Source organism: Acyrthosiphon pisum, chromosome X, assembly GCF_005508785.2.
Source record: "Acyrthosiphon pisum isolate AL4f chromosome X, pea_aphid_22Mar2018_4r6ur, whole genome shotgun sequence".
NCBI classification, from domain to species: Eukaryota; Metazoa; Arthropoda; class Insecta; order Hemiptera; family Aphididae; genus Acyrthosiphon; species Acyrthosiphon pisum.
Window position 1 is genome coordinate 90871118 of NC_042493.1, and position 20681 is coordinate 90891798.

General features: G+C 28.1%; 1 protein-coding gene across 1 annotated transcript in view; it reads left to right on the forward strand.

Annotated features, from left to right (window-relative positions):
- LOC100161972 (dynein heavy chain 10, axonemal) overlaps positions 1-15197 on the forward strand; it is an 18476-nt gene extending 3279 nt beyond the window's left edge. Inside the window, 39 exon segments of the mRNA XM_029485288.1 lie at positions 772-1174; positions 1248-1396; positions 1749-1888; positions 1960-2716; positions 2769-3156; positions 3226-3479; positions 3547-3908; positions 4060-4225; positions 4335-4493; positions 4548-4808; positions 4870-5124; positions 5214-5487; positions 6103-6380; positions 6444-6708; positions 6775-6989; positions 7053-7481; positions 7542-7719; positions 7799-7942; positions 8032-8161; positions 8262-8454; positions 8517-8714; positions 8789-8933; positions 9163-9548; positions 9631-9783; positions 10399-10808; positions 10869-10971; positions 11043-11220; positions 11278-11432; positions 11491-11983; positions 12050-12651; positions 12710-12911; positions 12973-13115; positions 13170-13506; positions 13570-13701; positions 13804-14015; positions 14089-14256; positions 14325-14504; positions 14716-14862; positions 15025-15197. Of these exon segments, the coding sequence (XP_029341148.1) occupies positions 772-1174; positions 1248-1396; positions 1749-1888; positions 1960-2716; positions 2769-3156; positions 3226-3479; positions 3547-3908; positions 4060-4225; positions 4335-4493; positions 4548-4808; positions 4870-5124; positions 5214-5487; positions 6103-6380; positions 6444-6708; positions 6775-6989; positions 7053-7481; positions 7542-7719; positions 7799-7942; positions 8032-8161; positions 8262-8454; positions 8517-8714; positions 8789-8933; positions 9163-9548; positions 9631-9783; positions 10399-10808; positions 10869-10971; positions 11043-11220; positions 11278-11432; positions 11491-11983; positions 12050-12651; positions 12710-12911; positions 12973-13115; positions 13170-13506; positions 13570-13701; positions 13804-14015; positions 14089-14256; positions 14325-14504; positions 14716-14862; positions 15025-15171 (9891 nt within the window). The 3' untranslated portion in view covers positions 15172-15197.
- Positions 15198-20681: the final 5484 nt, after the last annotated feature.

Sequence of the window (20681 nt, forward strand, 5' to 3'; positions counted from 1 at the left end):
ATAATTTAACATTTAAAAATAATTTAAATAATTTTTTTTTTGTGTTGTGTGCTCCTTTAATGACGTAAGTTAAGTTATTCATTTATATATATATGTATTTAATTTATAAATAGCCAGTAATATGGTTTAAAATAATAAAAAGTAAATGTTTACGCAACATGTATCATCAATAATGTATTATATTTATTATTTGATTATTTATAAATTATTGTAACTTATTAACTTATTAACTCGTTATTTATAATAAATAAATAATATTATATTATATTATATTAATAAAATTCAGTTAAGTTAAAAATTAAATTTCAAAAAGTTCAGTCAAAATTAACTTAACTTTTAACTTTTTAACTCGTTTATACCTAAGCTTGTAAATATACCAAGTATTATGGTGGGTGATAATAAGCTAAGAAACTCTCTGTTCCCTCTTACATGAACACGAAACTTGAACTTAAAAAAATATTTAAATTCATAACCTAGGTATATTGTATTTACTATTTTTCTTATCGATTAGAAATTAAAAACGTTGTTTTTAATTAAGTTAATTTTTACTTAGTTAATTATTTTACCGTTTAATTTTGAACTTAGAAATTATAGAAATTTTATTAGTTAACTTTTAACTTACCTTAACTTACTTTTCTTATATTAACTTCACTTAATGAACGAAACCGAACTTTGCATTTGTTTTCCTTCCTGTAAAACAAGTTTTACCATTCAACACTAATTTATATTTTAAACGTTATATTATATACATCATATATCCTAATATATTAGGAATACGGTGTAAAATTCAATGTATTACTGGCTGATAAAGATGTAATGAAAAACACATCGGCATTGTTTGAAATGCCACAAGAATCTTACACGCTTCTCGACGATGCATACAAAGAGTACCATTGCTTGCGCTCAATTTACGATTTATATTTACGTCAAAAAAGCGCAAGAGATGATTGGGCTAAAACACTGTGGTCAGAGTTAGAACCACAGTTATTGTTAGAAGGCATGGACAGTTTTATTAAAGAGTTTAAACAAATTCCTAAAGCATGTCGTTCAGTGCCCATTGCGTTGGTCTTAAATATGCAAATGAAAAAATTTAAAAACTCCATTCCACTATTTATTGAGCTAAAGAATGATGCAATGAAAGAAATGCATTGGAAAAAGCTAATGGAACAAACTGGTACCTAACAATAAAATGTTGATATTAATGTCAATTAAAACTATTAATATGATTAATTGTATTAATTTTAAAGGTCAATTTTTTGATATGAACCCTGAAGTATTAACGTTAGAAAATATTTTTAATATGGATTTAGCTCGTTATAAAGACACGTGTATGGAAATTGTTGCAAATTCAGTAAAAGAACTGAGCATTGAACGGAGTATCAATGACGTTGAAGAAGTATCTATTTATTTTATATTATTATCAGCACCTAAATTAAATATATAATAATTCAGTGCCATAAAATGTTTTAAATGCAAAAATGAATACAATTATCAAAATCTATTGAATATTATTAAATAAAAACAAAACATAAATATTTTTTTGGTTTTATCATTGTATATTAAACTAATTAAATATTTTGTTATTAAGTTCCTATAAATATATACATATAAATAGGTTATGTAATTTTATTTTGAATGGTACCTATAATTTAATTTGTATTATTGCTAAGTCGAATTGTTATGTCTATGTAACTAATAAAGTATTTAATTTAATTAATTACTTAAATATAAAATGTTTGTATCAACAGAATTGGAAAATTAAGGATTTGACTATTATCGAATATATAAAAAATGATACATTTCGAGGAATAATTTTGGGAGATTTATCAGAAGTTTTTCAATTACTTGAAGATAATATAATGACTCTTCAAAGCATGGCTGGTTCCCAGTACTTGAAATATTATTAAATAAAATTGGTTTTTATCAATCGTATTATAATCATATATCTTAAATATGTAGGTTTATTGGTCCATTTCGATCAGTAGTAGATAAATGGGATAAAGACCTAACATTTATTATCAATACCCTCATCATATGGAATTTAGTGCAATCAAAATGGATGTATTTAGAAGAGATATTTCTTGATGATAAATTTCGAGTACAGCTGCCCAATGAAGCTTTGAAATTTGATGGCCTAAATCAAAAATTTAAAGATATTATGAAAAACGCATTAAAAAATCGAAAAATAATTATATTAAGTAAAATGCCGGAACTATTTGTAGAACTAACTGGTTTATTTGAAGGACTTGAAACATGCCAAAAAATGCTGAATAAATATTTAGAAACGAAACGAATCTCTTTTCCAAGGTTCTATTTTTTATCTGATAATGAGCTGTTATTAGTTTTGGGTAATACTAATCCAAATTGTGTACAAGAACACATTGTAAAGATGTGGGATAATGTGGGAAGCTTAATTTTTGTAAATGATTCTCGTGAGAATACTTTAGTAAGTGGTATGGTTTCGTGTGAAAAGGAAATAATGGAATTTAAAAGTCAAGTGATGGTCGATGGATCAGTTGAAATATGGATGTTAAGTGTATTAATAGAAATGTGGAGATCTAATAAGTATTTAATAAAAAAATCAATATTTGAATACGGAAATACGACAGGGTCTAGATGTGAATGGATGTTGAACTATCAAGGACAAATGTGTTTGGCTGCCAACAGCGTATGGTGGACAGCCGAAGTTGAAAATGTTTTTTGGGAAATAAAAAAAGTATTCAATAAAATATGTTGTTATTTTTAAAATAATTGTTTAATTATTCTAGGGAAAGATAAATGCAATGAAAAATTATTTAGAAAAATTGAATCAACAGATGGATGAGTTGATAATGCAAGTGAGGGGGGAATTAATATCAAATGACCGAAAAAAATTTAACACAGTTTTAATTGTTGATGTTCACGCGAGAGATGTAATTGAAAATTTAGTTCGAGATGGCATTATAAAAAGTCAAGAATTTGAATGGGAGAGTCAGTTAAGATTTTACTGGAAAAAGAATGTTGATAATTTAATCATCGATCAGTGTTCAGGGACATTTTCATACGGATACGACTATATGGGATTAAATGGACGTTTGGTTATAACACCGTTAACAGATAGAATTTATTTGACAATAACTCAAGCACTTTCAATGCAATTAGGTTGTGCTCCTGCTGGTAAATGAAAACAAAACTTAATGCAACACTTTTAATTGTTCAATTATAAGTTTACAATTTTTTTTTTAGGACCAGCTGGTACTGGGAAAACTGAAACAGTTAAGGACTTAGCGAAGGCTTTAGGAATATTGTGCATGGTTACAAATTGCGGAGAGGGGATGGACTTTCAAGCATTTGGTATGATATTGGATGGTTTATGTCAATGTGGAGCTTGGGGTTGCTTTGACGAATTTAACCGAATCGATATATCGGTTCTGTCCGTAATATCAACGCAATTAGGTACAATTAGGAATGCATTAGTTGAAAAAAAAAAAATGTTCTTGGTAAGAAATAACAACTAATAATAGTTAATACAGTTTTTTTATTGTAACATTTATTCATGCCATTTAGTTTAGGGGTAGAGATACCATCCTGGATAATAAGGTTGGAATATTTATTACGATGAATCCTGGTTATGCAGGTCGTACTGAATTACCAGAAAGCCTGAAGACATTATTTAGACCAGTCGTATGTGTACTTCCTGATTTAGAACTAATTTGCTTAATTATGCTATTTTCGGAAGGATTTTTAAATGCTAAAGTATTAGCAAAAAAAATGGCAGTTTTATATAGCTTAGCCCGTGAACAATTATCAAAACAATCACATTATGACTTTGGGTTGAGAGCATTGAAATCTGTGCTCGTTATTGCCGGTGAGTTAAAACGAAATGCGCCAAATCTCGATGAAAATGTAGTACTAATGAGAGCGTTGAGGTTTGTAAATTTATTATAATTTATTATTTAAAATTATCAGTTTTAATTAATATTAGTATGATTATAGTATTATAAATTTATAGGTATTCAAATTATCATATTTATATTGAGTCCAATAATATTCTGAATGAAGTTTTTATTTTATTTTTAGAGATATGAACTTACCTAAATTTGTATATGATGATGTACCACTATTTTTGGGACTTATAGCGGATTTATTTCCTGGACTGAAATGTCATCGAGTTACGTATCCTGAGTTTAATAATGCGATCGAGGAAGAATTACGAAAAAAATATTATTTACCGTTAGAAAATCAGGTTATAAATCTATTTATATTGTAAAATTTAAAAACTATATAAAAAATGATCAATATTTATCAAACTCATAGTATTTATTACATATTTTCCAAATTAATTTTTTCCTTAGGTGGATAAAGTTACTCAATTATATGAAACCATGATGACAAGACATTCAACTATGGTTGTAGGTCCTACTGGAGGTGGAAAAACCGTCGTTATTAATACGCTAGTTAATGCCCAGACTTCACTTGGGTTACCAACTACATTGTATACACTGAATCCTAAAGTATTTAGAAATTTATCTTTGATTGACGAATTTTTAAACAAAACAACATTACAGGCTTGTACTGTTGTTGAACTTTATGGTTTTTTTAATCTCGTCACTAGAGATTGGACTGATGGACTTCTTTCAAATATATTTCGTGAAATCAACAAACCTATACCAGAAGATAAACCAGAAAGAAGGTATATACTATTTGACGGTGATGTAGATGCTTTATGGATAGAAAATATGAACTCAGTTATGGACGATAATAAACTTTTGACATTAGCAAATGGCGAACGTATACGACTGTTACCTCATTGCGCGTTATTGTTTGAAGTTAATACACAATTTTATCATAATCATTACAATAGAAATTTTACACATTGATTATCTTTAGGTAGGAGACTTAAGGTATGCTTCACCTGCTACTGTTTCCAGAGCCGGTATGGTGTATGTAGATCCTAAAAATCTTGGCTACACTCCGTACTGGACTAAATTTTTATCAAATAAAAGATCTGTTGACAGAGAACCTCTAAATATGCTATTTGATAAATATGTACCTGTTATTTTGGATCGTATATTTGATGGTAACTACGGATTTGAAATATTGAGTCCGTTAAAGTTAATTATATCTCAGACAAAATTAAATTTGGTATGAATTATACAACTTTTATTATAGTTTACCTTTATAAATAAATTATGGCTATAATAATATTATAGTAATAAAATGTTCGTGTTTAGGTTACCCAGATGTGCTATATTTTAGATGCTATCTTAAGCCCTGATAGTGATCAAATTACTGAAGTATCGCCTGATACTTCACAAAATTTACAAGATGAATTAACTGAAGCTGTTGAAGTGACTGATGAAATGGAAGCAATATTCATTTCAGCTATTTATTCATCATTAGGAGCACCACTAGAAGGCAATTCTCGATTAATATTTGATGAGTTCGTAAAAAAAATTTCTGGATTCATTAAAATGGATGATTCTCCATCAAAACGAGCTTCTTTTAGTAAGAGATTTATTTAATATAATATAGAACTTAATTTATAAAAATATATTATGATGATTTGAATTTTTTGTTTTACTTAAGTCACATTTTTCATGTTGCTTTCCAAGCTTTAGAACATGTGTTGAGAAAAGGTTTTGTATGTATTATTTTTTATCTATGGTAGATTTTTAAAAATGATTATAATTAATATAGTAATTTAATTTCTGATTCATGTGCACTTTGCGTTTCAAATCACTCGATAATACAAAATCTAATAGTCTCTAGCATTAAATAAAATACGAAAAACTATCTTTTTGGTTGGCATAACATTGTTAAAATATAGTTTATAAGCAATGGAAAACAAATATGTACCTATCCAGAATGTTGTATACCATTTTACACGAAATAAGTTTTTGATTGTTTTACAACACCCTTAAAATAAATTATCGTCATCGACACACTTTTGCATAACTACCTTGTTTATTTAAAATATATCTTTTTCATACAAAATGTTAAATGTGAAAAATTATAAATTATAAATTATCAAAATATTAAATCATTAAAATATTGTTTTGTAAAAACTTTTTTTCATCATACTATTTAGTACTTTATTATAAATATTTATTATTTAAACAGAATTCATTCCTTGTCACGAGGAAACGTGGTATGAATATTATTTGGATATTGAGCAACAAATTTGGGTACCATGGAACACTCTTGTACCTAAATATGAACATAATCCCAATATTAAATTTAACGAAATACTAGTACCAACTGTTGATTCCACTCGAGTCACATGGTTACTAAATCTTATGACTGACGTAAAACGCCCAGTGATTCTAATTGGGGAAACAGGAACATCAAAAACAGCAACAATGCAAAACTTCTTAAGAACGCTAGACACTAATCAATTTGTACTTTTTGCTTTATCAATGTTTACCACACATTAATTTATATTACATTTTATTTGTTTATAGATGCAAACAAATTTAAATTTTTCTTCCAGAACAACTTCTTTAGACGTACAAATGATTTTAGAAGCAAATGTTGCCAAGCGAAACAAAAACATATATGGACCCCCAATTGGTAAAAAACTTGTTTGCTTTGTGGACGATATGAATATGCCTCAAGTCGACACATATGGTACTCAACAACCAATAGCACTATTAAAATTATTTTTGGAATCAGGAGGAATGTATGATCGTGGTAAAGAATTAATATGGAAATCACTTATTGAAATTTGTGAGTTAATTTTCCAATCGAGTTAAGTCATTTTATTCTATAAACAATACTATTAATATTTTTAAGATTTGTATGCGGCCATGGGTAAACCCGGAAGTGGTAGAAATGAAGTAGATCCAAGGTTTATTTCAATGTTTTCAGTTTATTGTATGGTATTTCCCTCAGATGATACAATAAATCATATCTTCAATTCAATCCTTTCGGGTCATACGCACAATTTTAACGAAGATGTCCAAAACATAGTTCCAACTATCTTAGAAATGACTTTGAGATTATACAAGGTTAATTATAATATACCTAAGTCTTAAAATAAACACCAACATACTTTTTTTTTTATTTTTCAGATTATTTTAGTAGAATTTCCACCTACTCCTAATAAGTTTCATTACATATTTAACCTTCGTGATTTAAGTAGAATAATTAACGGAATGCTTTTCACAAATCCAATAATATTTGATAATGTTTTGAGTTTTGTCAGAGTGTGGAGAAATGAATTTACTCGTGTAATATGTGACAGATTTAACAGCGAGCAGGTAATTTTAAGTATTTATTTATTAAGTATTAGTAAATACATTGACCATTAAAAGGATGAACAATTAATGACAATGCGAATTGAAGAAACGTTGGGAATTTTTTTCCCGAACGAAAAGAATGAAATTCTAATAAATCCATTAATTTTTGGGGATTTTAAAAATGCATTAAATGAAGATATCCCAATAAAACTATATGAAGATTATCAAACATATGAAGCTATATTGAAAATGTTTATTGAGGTAACATAAAATTATCAATAAAAAAAACATCGTTTTAACAAAAAAACAATTATAAATTAGATTTTAGAAGAATATAATGAACAGAACCAAAAAATCGATATGGTATTATTTAACATGGCATTAGAAAATTTAACTAGAATTCACAGAGTTTTGAAAATGGATACAGGGCATATAATGCTCATAGGTGTTGGTGGAAGTGGTAAAGCACTGATGACTAAACTAGCAGCTTTTACCGCGGGTATAATTTTTGATAAAATGTTCCTTAACATTTTTTTGTTTAAGTAATACAATATATAACTTTTGTATACATTTTTTAGGATGCGAAATATTTTCAATCGTTATAAGCAAGGGATACAATGAAGCAGCATTCAAAGAAGATTTGAAAAGGCTATTTTTGTTGTTAGGCGTTGAAAATAAACGTTTAGTGTTTTTCTTAACACAGTCTCAAATTTCCGAAGAAAGTATGTATAAAAAGTTAATGAAATATAATATAAATTTATGTTTGATATACCTTAGTTTTTTTAATAAACCACAAAATAAATCTTTAAAGGTTTTTTGGAAATTATCAATAATATATTAATGGTTGGAACTGTACAAGCATTGTATACAGAAGATGAAAAAACCGGAATAGCAAATGAAGTCAGAAATACTGCTAGTAATGCTGGTTATGAAAATACTAAGTAAATCAATTTTAAAAACACAGAAAATAAATAAATATTAGTATACATAAATAAAAACTAAAATAAACTTTGTAGCTATTTAGTATGACACTGATTACAGAGATGGTGGTTGGACATATTTCACAAAAACATGCGTAAACAATCTTCATGTAGTTCTCTCTATGTCACCTGGAGATGAACTCAGAGAAAGATGTCGTAATTTTCCTGGCTTAGTAAATAAAACATACATTAATTGGATTTTTCCTTGGCCAGAACAGGCTCTACATGCTGTTTCAGAATCATTCATAAATAATGTAGGTAACATTTATAACTTAAGATAAATAATCTTCGCAACTAAACGATTAATACTTTTAAGGCACATTCAATACCCCAAGATTACAAACAAATCATCACTAATCATATAGTTTATACACATAAAACAATGAATGTCTATACTAATGATTTTTTGGTAAAATTGAAGCGCAAAAATTATGTAACTCCCAAACATTATCTAGACTATATAAATGTATATTTAAATTTAATTGATGAGAAATCTGCTATTGTTGCACGTCAAGTAATTATAAGAGTTCAATAATATAATGTACTAGTAAGTAGATGGTACAATTTTAAGACTATTTTAATGTATAGTGTGAAAGATTATTAGTTGGTTTACAAAAAATTGAAGAAGCTACCGAACAATTAATAATACTTAATGAACAGCTAGAAATACAAAAAGTTGTTGTAGCTGAGAAAACATTAGCGTGTGAAATTATTTTACAGGAAATTTCAGAAGGTAATAAAACAATTAATACTAAAATATGATTAAACATCATTTTGCACTTAAATATAATGAGCTCCTATACATTTTGACTCAATGACATTCTGTATTTATTGCTAAGCCTTGCGGTAGTCAGATTTTATAAAAAAAACTATAATAAGTCACCCACACTGCGTGAGCTCTTTGTCCAAATGTATTAGAAATATTAAATATTAAATAATGTTTTATACGTTTTTTTGTTATGTAATAGCCTCTAAAATAGCAAATACAAAAAAAGAAATTGTCGTTGAAAAGACAATTGAAAGTAAAGAAGCTGGTAAAATAATAGCCGTCGAGAAAGACGAAGCTCAAGAAATATTGAGCCAAGCGTTACCAGCATTAGCCTCTGCAAAGGATGCGTTAAACAATTTAAATAAAAACGATATTACAGAAATTAGATCATTCGCTACACCACCAGAACCTGTACAAGTAGTGACTGAATGCATAGCCTTAATTCTTGGTTATAAAGAAGTTAATTGGAAAGTGTCCAAACAAATGATGTCTGATCCACGATTTTTAAATACATTGAAAGGATTAAATGCGGATGATATTACTTCAAAACAACAATCTCTAGTCAGAGCAAAACTTAAGGTATGAGTCATACCGTATGACTAATATAACATAGATTATATTTAAACTATAGTAACATACTTTTTTTAATTATTATAAACAGACTTCTAAAAAAATTGCCCTCATGAAAGATATCAGTAAAGCAGGATATGGATTACTGGGTTTTGTTGAAGCTGTTCTGCAATACTGTGTTGTGTTTAAAGAAGTTAAACCAAAACAAGATAAACTCAAAGAGCTCGAAAAAGACCATGAACTAGTTCGTAATAAATTTAACTTTTTAGAACCTGTCATTTTGTGGGCTCAGAAACGAAGTATATCATATTGTTCAATAGACCAATTCATTACATAAAGCAAACTGTTATAATATCTTATTTCGTGTTGAATGTCAAATCAAAACAAAGTTGTTCTATGCCTATAAATGAATATATGTAATAATTTAATACCTAATATTACATTATTATTGTATAGCATACAATAATAATAATAATTATAATAATAATAATTTGATACAATACGTATACGAGATGTTGCTTTTTGGTTATCAGTGATTCATTGTATAACATAGATAATACGTATTGGCCTTAATGCTATAGTTATAAGAAGCTAATGAGATTAGTACCTATTGCCTAAATAACAAATTTGAAAACTGTGTTGATTTATCATTTTAAAGTTTTCGATAACTGTTTAAATAATGGGCCTATTTGGTTGTTTGTGAAATTGCGAATATCGAGCATTGATATCTTAATCTAGATGCATAAAAAAATTGGATTTTCGAAAAAATCACGTTAAAACTTTTTGGATTTGAGCCCATGATTTACATTTAATTTTTCATTGTTAACCACATTTTTTATTTTTGTTTCTTATCATGTAGGTAACCAAACAGTTAATTCATCTGAATAAGGAATTAAATGAAATAATGTCTACACTAGACAAACTAAATGAAAAATATAAAAATGCAATGGCTGAGCGAGCAATTATTCAAGAAGAGAAAGATCTCATGGAACGTAGATTAATTGCAGCTGATAAATTAATTGCAGGTTTGAGTTCCGAGAATACTAGATGGAAGAATGATTTAGTCGATTTAGAAGAGTATAAGAAAAAAATATTTGGGAATTGTTTGATGAGTTCGTCATTCTTAGCTTATACGGCACCATTTTCATATGAATTTCGTGTTGATATGTTATTCAATAATTGGCTTACGAATATAATACAATATAGAATACCGATAACCGAACCATTTAAAATTGAAATAGAACTTGCTGATGAAGTTATGATTTCTACGTAATCAATTGAAAATAATAATCTCACATTTTATTTTGAAAAAATTATGTTATTTTATAGATGGAACTCAGAAGGACTACCGTCTGATGATTTATCAATTCAAAATGGTATTCTTACTACGAGAGCGAGTAGATTTCCATTATGTGTCGATCCACAGCAACAGGTAATTTAATCAGTGTTCTATGAAAAAACATTAAAAAATTGATAACTTAAGTCTGAATTGAAAAATAATAGGCATTGAATTGGATAAAACAAAAAGAAGAACCAAATAGTTTAAAAACATTGTCATTTAGCGATTCCGATTATTTAAAATACGTAGAAAATGCTATTATTTATGGAACACCTGTACTATTTCAAGATGTGGAGTATATAGATTCAATAATTGAAAATGTCTTAGAAAAAAATATAAAGAGTTAATAACGGTTATATTATTCAAATGTTCACGTGAATATATAAATTATTTGTTTAGGTATTTCTGGTCGAAAGTTTGTAATGTTGGGTGATAAAGAAGTAGATTATGATGAAAAATTTCGTATGTACCTAACTACAAAAATAGCAAATCCATTTTTTTCTCCATCCATTTACACAAAAGCAACTGTCATAAATTGCTTGATCACACAGAAAGTAGTTTCAATATTATGTTAATTTAATAAACCGTGTTTAAAATATTTTTTATAATTAGGGACTTGAAGATCAACTATTAGGTAACGTAGTTAAAAATGAAAGACCCGATTTAGAACAACAAAGTGATGAATTGGTAATGGAAATCAGTTCTAACAAAAGTCTATTGAAAAATCTTGAGGACTCACTGCTTCGTGAATTGGCCACGTCTACAGGAAATATATTAGACAACATAGATCTGGTAGAAACATTAGAAGAAACTAAATCAAAAGCAAGCGAAGTTATTGAAAAATTATCATTAGCAACCACAACTGCAATAGAAATTGACGTACTTCGAAATCAATTTCGTTCAGCTGCCACTAGAGGAGCTTTGTTGTTCTTTGTGCTGTCAGATATGAGTACAATTAATGCAATGTACCAGAATTCACTTTCTAGTTATCAAAATGTGTTCAAAAAATCTCTGAAAAAAGCAATGCCTCACAAAAAGTTGAAAAAAAGACTAATGAACATTATTAATACATTTACTGAGAGCCTGTATAGATACGGATGTACAGGTTAGTATTTGAACTAAACATATCAAAAACAAATAACCATTTTACAAATATAATTTTTGGATTTAGGTATTTTTGAAAGGCATAAGCTTTTATTTTCATTTCAAATCGCAGTGAAACTTCAAATAAGTACAAATAATGTAACAAAATCTCAACTTGATTTTTTCATTAAAGGAAATGTCACACTAGAAAAAAACTTAGAATATATAAATCCTATCAGTTGGCTGTCACAACAAAACTGGAAAGATATTGTTAAATTATCCAAAGATTTTTCAGAAATATTCCCTAATTTGAGTGAACATGTAATAGAGAACAATACAGACTGGAAAGGCTGGTATGATCTAAATATGCCAGAATCATCGAAACCACCTTATCCGTTTTCTGAATTACTCGAACCCTTTTACATGCTCATGTTATTACGATGTTTTCGAGTGGATCGCACCTATCAAGCTATTAGCAATTATATAGTTTTAGTAATGGACGAAATGTACATTACAACACCAACTATTGATTATGATGCGATATACACACAGACTGAACCTCAAAATCCTGGATTGTTTATTTTAAGTCCTGGATCCGATCCAACCCACGACCTGGTTAGACTCGCTGGTCGATGTGGAATATCATTAAACGAATTTGAATTTCTATCTCTTGGACAAGGACAGGAACAAGTAAATACCTAAAAATAAATTATCCATCAGTAGTTAATACCAAAATTGAATATTTCAGATTGCAATTAAGTTGTTGAGTTTAGCAATGAATGATGGTCACTGGTTAATGTTCCAAAATTGCCATTTATTGATAAATTTTTTATACGATCTTGAAAAGATATTGGATAGAACAAGCAAAATTCATCCAAATTTTAGACTATGGTTAGCTACTGAAGCTACCCCCTTTTTTCCAGTATCTGTATTACAAAGATCTTTAAAAGGTAAATTGTTTATATTGATAAATTAATTTACTTTAATTTATTTAATTGACTAAATTTTTAGTGGTTACTGAGCCGCCCAATGGACTGAAATTAAATATTAGAAATACTTATGCTAAATTGAAACAAGAAACTTTGGACGAGTGCGCTCATCCAGCATACAAATCATTAATATACGTTCTTGCTTTTTTCCACGCAGTTGTTCAAGTAAATATATTTAAGCAATATACATATTTGTTTTAATGATTATGATAATTTCAGGAGAGAAGAAAATACGACAAAATTGGTTGGAATATTGCTTATGATTTTAGCGAATCAGACTTTTCCGTTTGCGTGCAAATTCTGATTAATTATTTAAATAAAACTTTAAATGATGGTGTCGATTCAACATTGCCATGGGATACATTGAGGTATTTAATTGGAAATGTGATGTATGGTGGACGCGTGATTGATAGTTATGATCAGAGAATTGTAAATACATTTATGGAAAAATATTTCGGCCAATTTATATTTGATGAATTTCAAAAGTTTTATTTTCACTATGATATAAATATCTCCTATGATTTACCAATGTTTGAAATGAAAGAGGACTATTTAAGTTTGTTTTCATAAAACATAATTTTATACTGCCTATATTATATACAAATTATATTACTTTTAGACTCAATAGAAGAACTACCTAATATTAATGGACCGGAGGTACTTGGTCTTCATTTTAATGCTGAGATAGGATATTTCACAAAAGCCTCAAAAAATATGTGGGATAATCTACTCAGATTACAGCCACAAACTGGTTAGTCAATAAATTCATTTTTGTCGTACAATTATTTTAACATAGCATTATGTAATAAACTAATAAAGAATAATGTACATAATATTATGTATTTATGTTTAGAATCATCTGACACTGGAGAGAGCCGTGAAGACTCAATAGATGCTGTAGCTGATGATATATTACAAAAATTACCTGACCTATTCGTCATTGGAGATGTCAAAAAAATGTACGGAAATAATTTTAAACCCAGTACCGTTGTCTTGCTCCAAGAATTAGAAATATTCAATATACTAATAAAAAAAATTAGGGTCACATTAACAATGCTACGAAAAGTTAGTTGAACCATGTATAAAATTATGCGTAATTGAAAGATATTTAGGCATTTGTTTGAATTACACTATACAGGCTTTTTTGGGTGAAATTGGAATGGATCCTATTTTAGAAAGCGTGTCTTCGTCACTTTACAACGGTCAAATACCAAATGTTTGGATGAAGTTAGCACCACAAACGTGTAAAAATCTTGGTGGGTGGATAGAACATTTTGTTTCAAGAACTGAACAGTATGCAGAGTGGGTATGATATTATTTTGCCTCTAGATTCAAATTAAAACAGTTAATGCTTGATATTAATTATAATTACAGAGCACAATTGGAGAACCTCTGGTTATGTGGTTAGCTGGCCTTCACGTACCTGAATCGTATTTGACAGCTATCGTACAGATGGCGTGCAGAACGAATGGATGGTCATTAGATCATTCTACTTTATATACAACGGTTACTGAATATACAGAAAAAGACGATGTAGAAAATTCACCAAATACGGTAAAATAGTTACGAAACCTACATAAATAAGTCATAACGCACCATTGAAATGTCCACAAATGTATGCAAACAAATTGTATTATTCTATAACAGCACGTACCCCAACTATTTACTTTTAGAACTATGGTACTAATGTGACAAGTTAAACAACTTATCACTTAACAATATAATATGTAATTAAAATTAATTGAACAATAATTTTTTATTACAGGGTTGTTATATAAGTGGAATATTTATTGAAGGAGCTCGTTGGGATATGGACGCACAGTGTTTAGCTGTCTCAAAAACAAACATATTGATCGAAAATCTGCCAATTATCTTAATTGTACCCATCGAAGCTACCAAGCTGAAATTACTAGTAACATACATAAAATATAATTTACATAAAATAAGCTTTAGTGTTATTTATAGTGTTTAATAAAAACACGAATATCTATGTTAGAGCAAATATCAGTTAGATATTTGGTGCTATTATTTTTAAAGAACATATATCATACTATATTTTTTTTTCTATTTTCAGAATACTATTCGTACTCCAGTGTACACCACATCTCTGCGGCGAAATGCAATGGGCATTGGATTAGTATTTGAAGCAGACTTAAGAACATATATTTATAATAGTTTTTGGATTTTACAAGGAGTTTGTCTATTATTGAATGACGATTAATAGTTATTATCAAAAGATATTATTTTGAATAAATAAATATTTATTTATTAAAAAGAAATATTTTAATTTCATAATGTTATCAAAAGTAAAATAATATAAGCATTAAGGGAACTTTTCTGCATTGATATACTTTTAAGTATACAGGGATTCACTCTTAAATCATCAGCGAAAAACCAATGCCTTGATTATTTACCCAAAATTATAACTATATTTAGAGAAAAAATGGGTACTTAACTCAGTAACTATACCAATACATTATTTTTATGTTTTATCATTTATTAACAAAATAATAATCAATTGTAAATCTTAAATACTGTGATGTGAACTAATATGTCGCAATAGTAACATAAATTTACGTGTAGGTAACTTACGCTCGAATAAATTATTTTAGTAATATTCGAAAATATGTATGTATAAATATCTATCTTGGCGATTGGGACGCATTGTATATCGTATATGTGACCCCTAGGTCACGACGGTGTACTACGAGTAGTAAAACTGAATACCGCTACGGGGGAACTCACTAGACCGGTGGTTAAACAAGTGAAGCTACCTATGGATTAGTAGGTTGTAGGCGCCTGCTTGCTTGTAATAAATTGTATTACTTTATAATTATTACCTACTTAGTTACTATTTAACCTCACTCCTTAGTAAAAGTCAATCCTATATTCTTCAGGAATAATAGTTTATCAAATAACACCCAACTTGACAACATAGTCTAACCACTTGGCTTCATCTATTAAGAATTAAACAAAAAATATGACAAACAGTTATTATTATAGAAAAAAAAAAAAAAATATATATTCCTTTTGTGTTATCAGCTTTAATAATAAAATAACAAAACATATTATAATATTTATTTAAATAGAAGGGCTTCTTATAGCACTTTGGACGAACTTCCTAATCTATCAATTGTTTCCTCCATATCGATACTAATATTCTTTTCACACGAGAGTAACATAAGTGACTCTAGTCTCTCTTCTCCAATGGTTCTCCGATCTGTGAGTCTGTGACTATACTGACTTGCACTAGCACTATTACACTATGTTATGTTAATATGTTAGCCTATTGGCTATCAGTACCTAGGTACTAGTAGGTAGGCAACCTTAGATCTAAGGTGGCCGGTAGATACATTGTAGGTATTTAGGATTCAGGACCTAGCCGGGGGTACCCACCCTCAACCATAGATTTTTAGGGCTGGCGCAATTGCATCAATCAAACAGCGATCAATACGCCACTGGGGCCGGTCAGAGTGTCACACCCGTTTCCTAACATTTTTATTCTAGTGGTCATTGAGTACTATTATAATTTGTGTAAGGCGGAGACAACACATGCGGGTGCGACGTCCTCTTCATAATTTATTATTATACTTTGCATGCTCATGGACTTTAAACTAATATAGACAAACAATTCGTGTATGGAAAGCGTAACAACATGGGAGGCGCTTTTTGATTATTCGAATACTCAATATAATGGTATTGCGGTGTAGCAGGGTAGTATAATAATATAAATCTACTATATTGGTGTATAGATTATTGTATTTTGTCATCACTGCGAGATGTTGTTGCACCGCTCGTAATGTTGTCGCTATATACTCAGTTCTTGTCTAATATTATAAGGTACTCGTATATGCTACGGCTAGATCCATTCTGCATTCATTGATTATAAATATTATTAAATTAGCTAATATTTATAATCGGTATACGAGTCAACAACAACGTCTTCAATGTGTGCGTGTTATTATAATATAATGCAGGCAGGTGCCTATTATCGTTTGATACTTCGTTCTTGTATTAGGTTAGGATCACATGACTTGCCGTGGACTCTGCAGTTCGCTCTGTACAATAATATTCGTACTTATGGTAGCTATGTGACTACGTCATGTCAAGAGTCAAGACATATCATTTAATTTTGGTAAATATTTACTTCTTAATTTGTTTAAATTGATATATTATCATACAAGAATATTATAATCTGTTTTAGAAAAAACATTTTACTTTTTTTTATTCGAATACTATTTTAAAAACTTTTTGAAAAAAATACATAATATTCTGAATATTTTTATTTATTAAAAGATAATATTTTTCGAAACTTTAAAATAGATTATAATTGTGACAAAAACAAATTTTTCGAATAAAAATCGGAAACACTATTTTTAGGTATAAGAAATAGTTTTTCTACTTGAATGAAATACAATTGATTCACCATTCCAAAACTTGAAAAATATTAACGGGGAAAATATATCTTCTATAAGCATACGAATATCTTTTCTTGTATTCGTATACGTATTCAGAATATATTTGTTATAAATGTATTCGAATACGTATTCCAAATACAAAATAAGAGTAGGTATCTTTTATAAGACTGATTATTTATGAACGAATAAAATATCTTTGTATAAGAATAATTACTATATACTTTATTCCAAATAAATGTTAATGCATTATTGCAAATACTGTTGTAATTAAAATAACTACCATAACATTTACAATAATCATAACTATAGAAATCCAATTCATATTTTTTATTTTCATCAGCTGGCTCACATTCTGGCGTATCAATTTTTCATGAATTGTTTCGAGTTCAGTCAATACCATGGACAGTAGATTATCGAAAAATATGCACCAAATTTGACTGATGAATTTTCCAATAAAAGATAATTCATTACAGATGATGAGTATTAAAGACGTTACTTCAGACATTTCGGGATCAACATGCATGACCTATAATAAAATGTGATAAATACATATCAAAAATAAAATTTTTACATAATATTATATAGGTTGGTATTTATATCAAATCATTAAACTATTCTTTTATTTGTTTGTTCTTCCAGAAGATAAAATGCTATATTTAACAAGTTTGTTGGAATTTAGCTATGATACTTTAAGAATTGATAAAGAGTATAATAATATTATCATAAGAGTTTATAGGTCATGATTATATTGTAACATTACTATTGTGCAATTTGAATGAACGTTGTATGGAATACATAGGTATCTGTTGACTAAACTAAATTTTAAATTATGGATGTTTTTCAATGGGCCTATCATTTACGTATCACCATACGAAACTATTAAAATACATTAAAATATAGTTATTACCCATCGGTTGGCACGGTAGACGTTATACAGACCAACAAAAATTAATATACATAGCAAGACATAAAGCAACACCGACGTCTTGTATTTACTGTGGTAGTAATTTATACTGCCAACACCACAAATCAAAAAACCTTTGTTAAAATTATTTAATACTGATCTAACACTCATAATTAATATTTCCAACTTGAGTACAAAAAAAAAAATAAATGGTAATAACTACTATAGTGTTGTAGGATTTATGGTGTGTGACCTTTGCTGTTTTTTACTGAATTAAGACTACCTATTGTTTTGAATATATTTACATTATATTTTTAAATGAATCAAAAATTAATAGATACTAGGGAATATCGTTGAAGTGAAAAACAAATATAGGGGGTAAAAATATATTAGGATATATTTACCCCCCCCCCCCCCGGTAAAATTGATCGACAGGGGGTAAAAATATACTAGGATAAAATTACCCCCCCGGAAAAATTGTTCGACAGGGGGGTAAAAATATACTAGGATATTATCAACGATTAGTTCTAAAATAGTTTGCCATAGTAACTTGTAATTTGCATCAAATATACATTTGATTTTTATTGTACAATTTGCAAAATATTTAGCCATTTTAAGCTATTTAGAAGTATTTTAAATACTACTTTTTTTTTAGCTTTTTTTGCATAGTCGTATATTTAAGTATCTATTTTTTTATGCTCAGTCAAAAAGTATCACAATTTAATACAAGATTCCATACAAGTACAACACGTACTCGTTAAGGTAATTTAAAAATATACATAACATATTATGTAAACGTGTAAAATGTATGATGTAAATATTAATATGCACAACAAGTCTAATTAACGAATGAATAAAAGAAATTCGATTGATATTAATATTATTGTTATCGATGTCCTGTTGGCGCGTTGCGTCAAATCCTATATAGGCATACTATACCGCATAATTCCATTTGCGTTATGTATATTAACGGAATTACCCACTACCGCAATACATCGTTAATTACTATTTTTACAAAAATTGTATAAGTAATCTGGTTTGAGGGCGTTACCAACTGAAATTTAGAAGCAATACATAAGTATATACGCGACAAGCATAAAAAATTAAAAATTTGTATAGGTAATTGCATATGAAGTCAAAATCTTGATATAAGATGCGCAGCCTATATTACCTGCATAGGATACAAATTATAAAAATATTAACGATTTTCCTAAAACACTAAAACAAATAATATTAATTTGCTAAATATGAGGTGTATTAATAATTTATTTCTATAGGTAAATCTAAAATTTGGTCAAAACTACAACTTCAATCGTTGGCAAAAAAAAATTAATGTGTAGGAACATATGTTTTGTATATTTTTAAATTAATTTAACGAGTACGTGTTGTAGTTGTGTGAAATCTTGTATTAAATTGTCATACTTTTTAACTGAGTATAAACATATAGATACTTATAAACAACTATGCGAAAAAATCCTTGAAAAAAAAATAGTAGGTATTTAAACTATTTCTAAATAGTTTAAAATGAGCCAAATATTTTGCAAATTGTATAATAAATAGCAAATGTCTATTTGATGCAAATTACAAGTTACTATGACAAACTATTATTGAACTACAAACGGATCGTTAATTATATGCTAGGATATTTTTACCCCCCTTAAAAAAACATTATAACCGGAAGGGTAAAAATAATTTACTATAAAAATTCACTGGTTGTTTATATTTCCATTTTCTATACATAATAAAATTTTCAAAATATTTTGATTTGTTTTGAACTGTTTAGGGACATTTTCAGTTTTCAATTTAATTATTTTTTTTTTCTATGAATGTCAATAAAACTTTATTTGTTGAGTAAAAATACTTGAAAATTTAATACAAGGCTCCTACTATATTGTTACAATGACATTTGAAAAATATTAAATTTCCTTAGTCACAGTTTTTTTTTTAATAGCATTTAAAGTTCAAAAATTGACAAAATATGTAAAAATCACGAAAATTAGCAAATTATTTTGAGTTAGAAATTCATGAAAATATTTCTTTTTAAATTTAAGATTTGAAAATGTAATACAAGATTTCTCATAATATTGTCTACCTTTATCAAAAAAAAAATGTATGCAAGGAAGTCAAATTACATTTTTATGATCGTTTGAAATTCATATTTTTACAACATTTGATATTCACTCGATTTCTCATTTGACGATTTTCTTATTTTATTCTAATTAAAAAACGAATGACTGTAGATATTTGAATATTTTACCGAAGTTTATATTAAAATTTTCTATATACGATAAAATTTTAAAAATAATTTGACTCTTTTTGAGCTGTTAACGGACATGGTCAGTTTTCAATTTTTTTAGTTTTTTTTTCTATAAATATCAATAAAGTTTTATCTGTTGGGCCAAAAAGTGT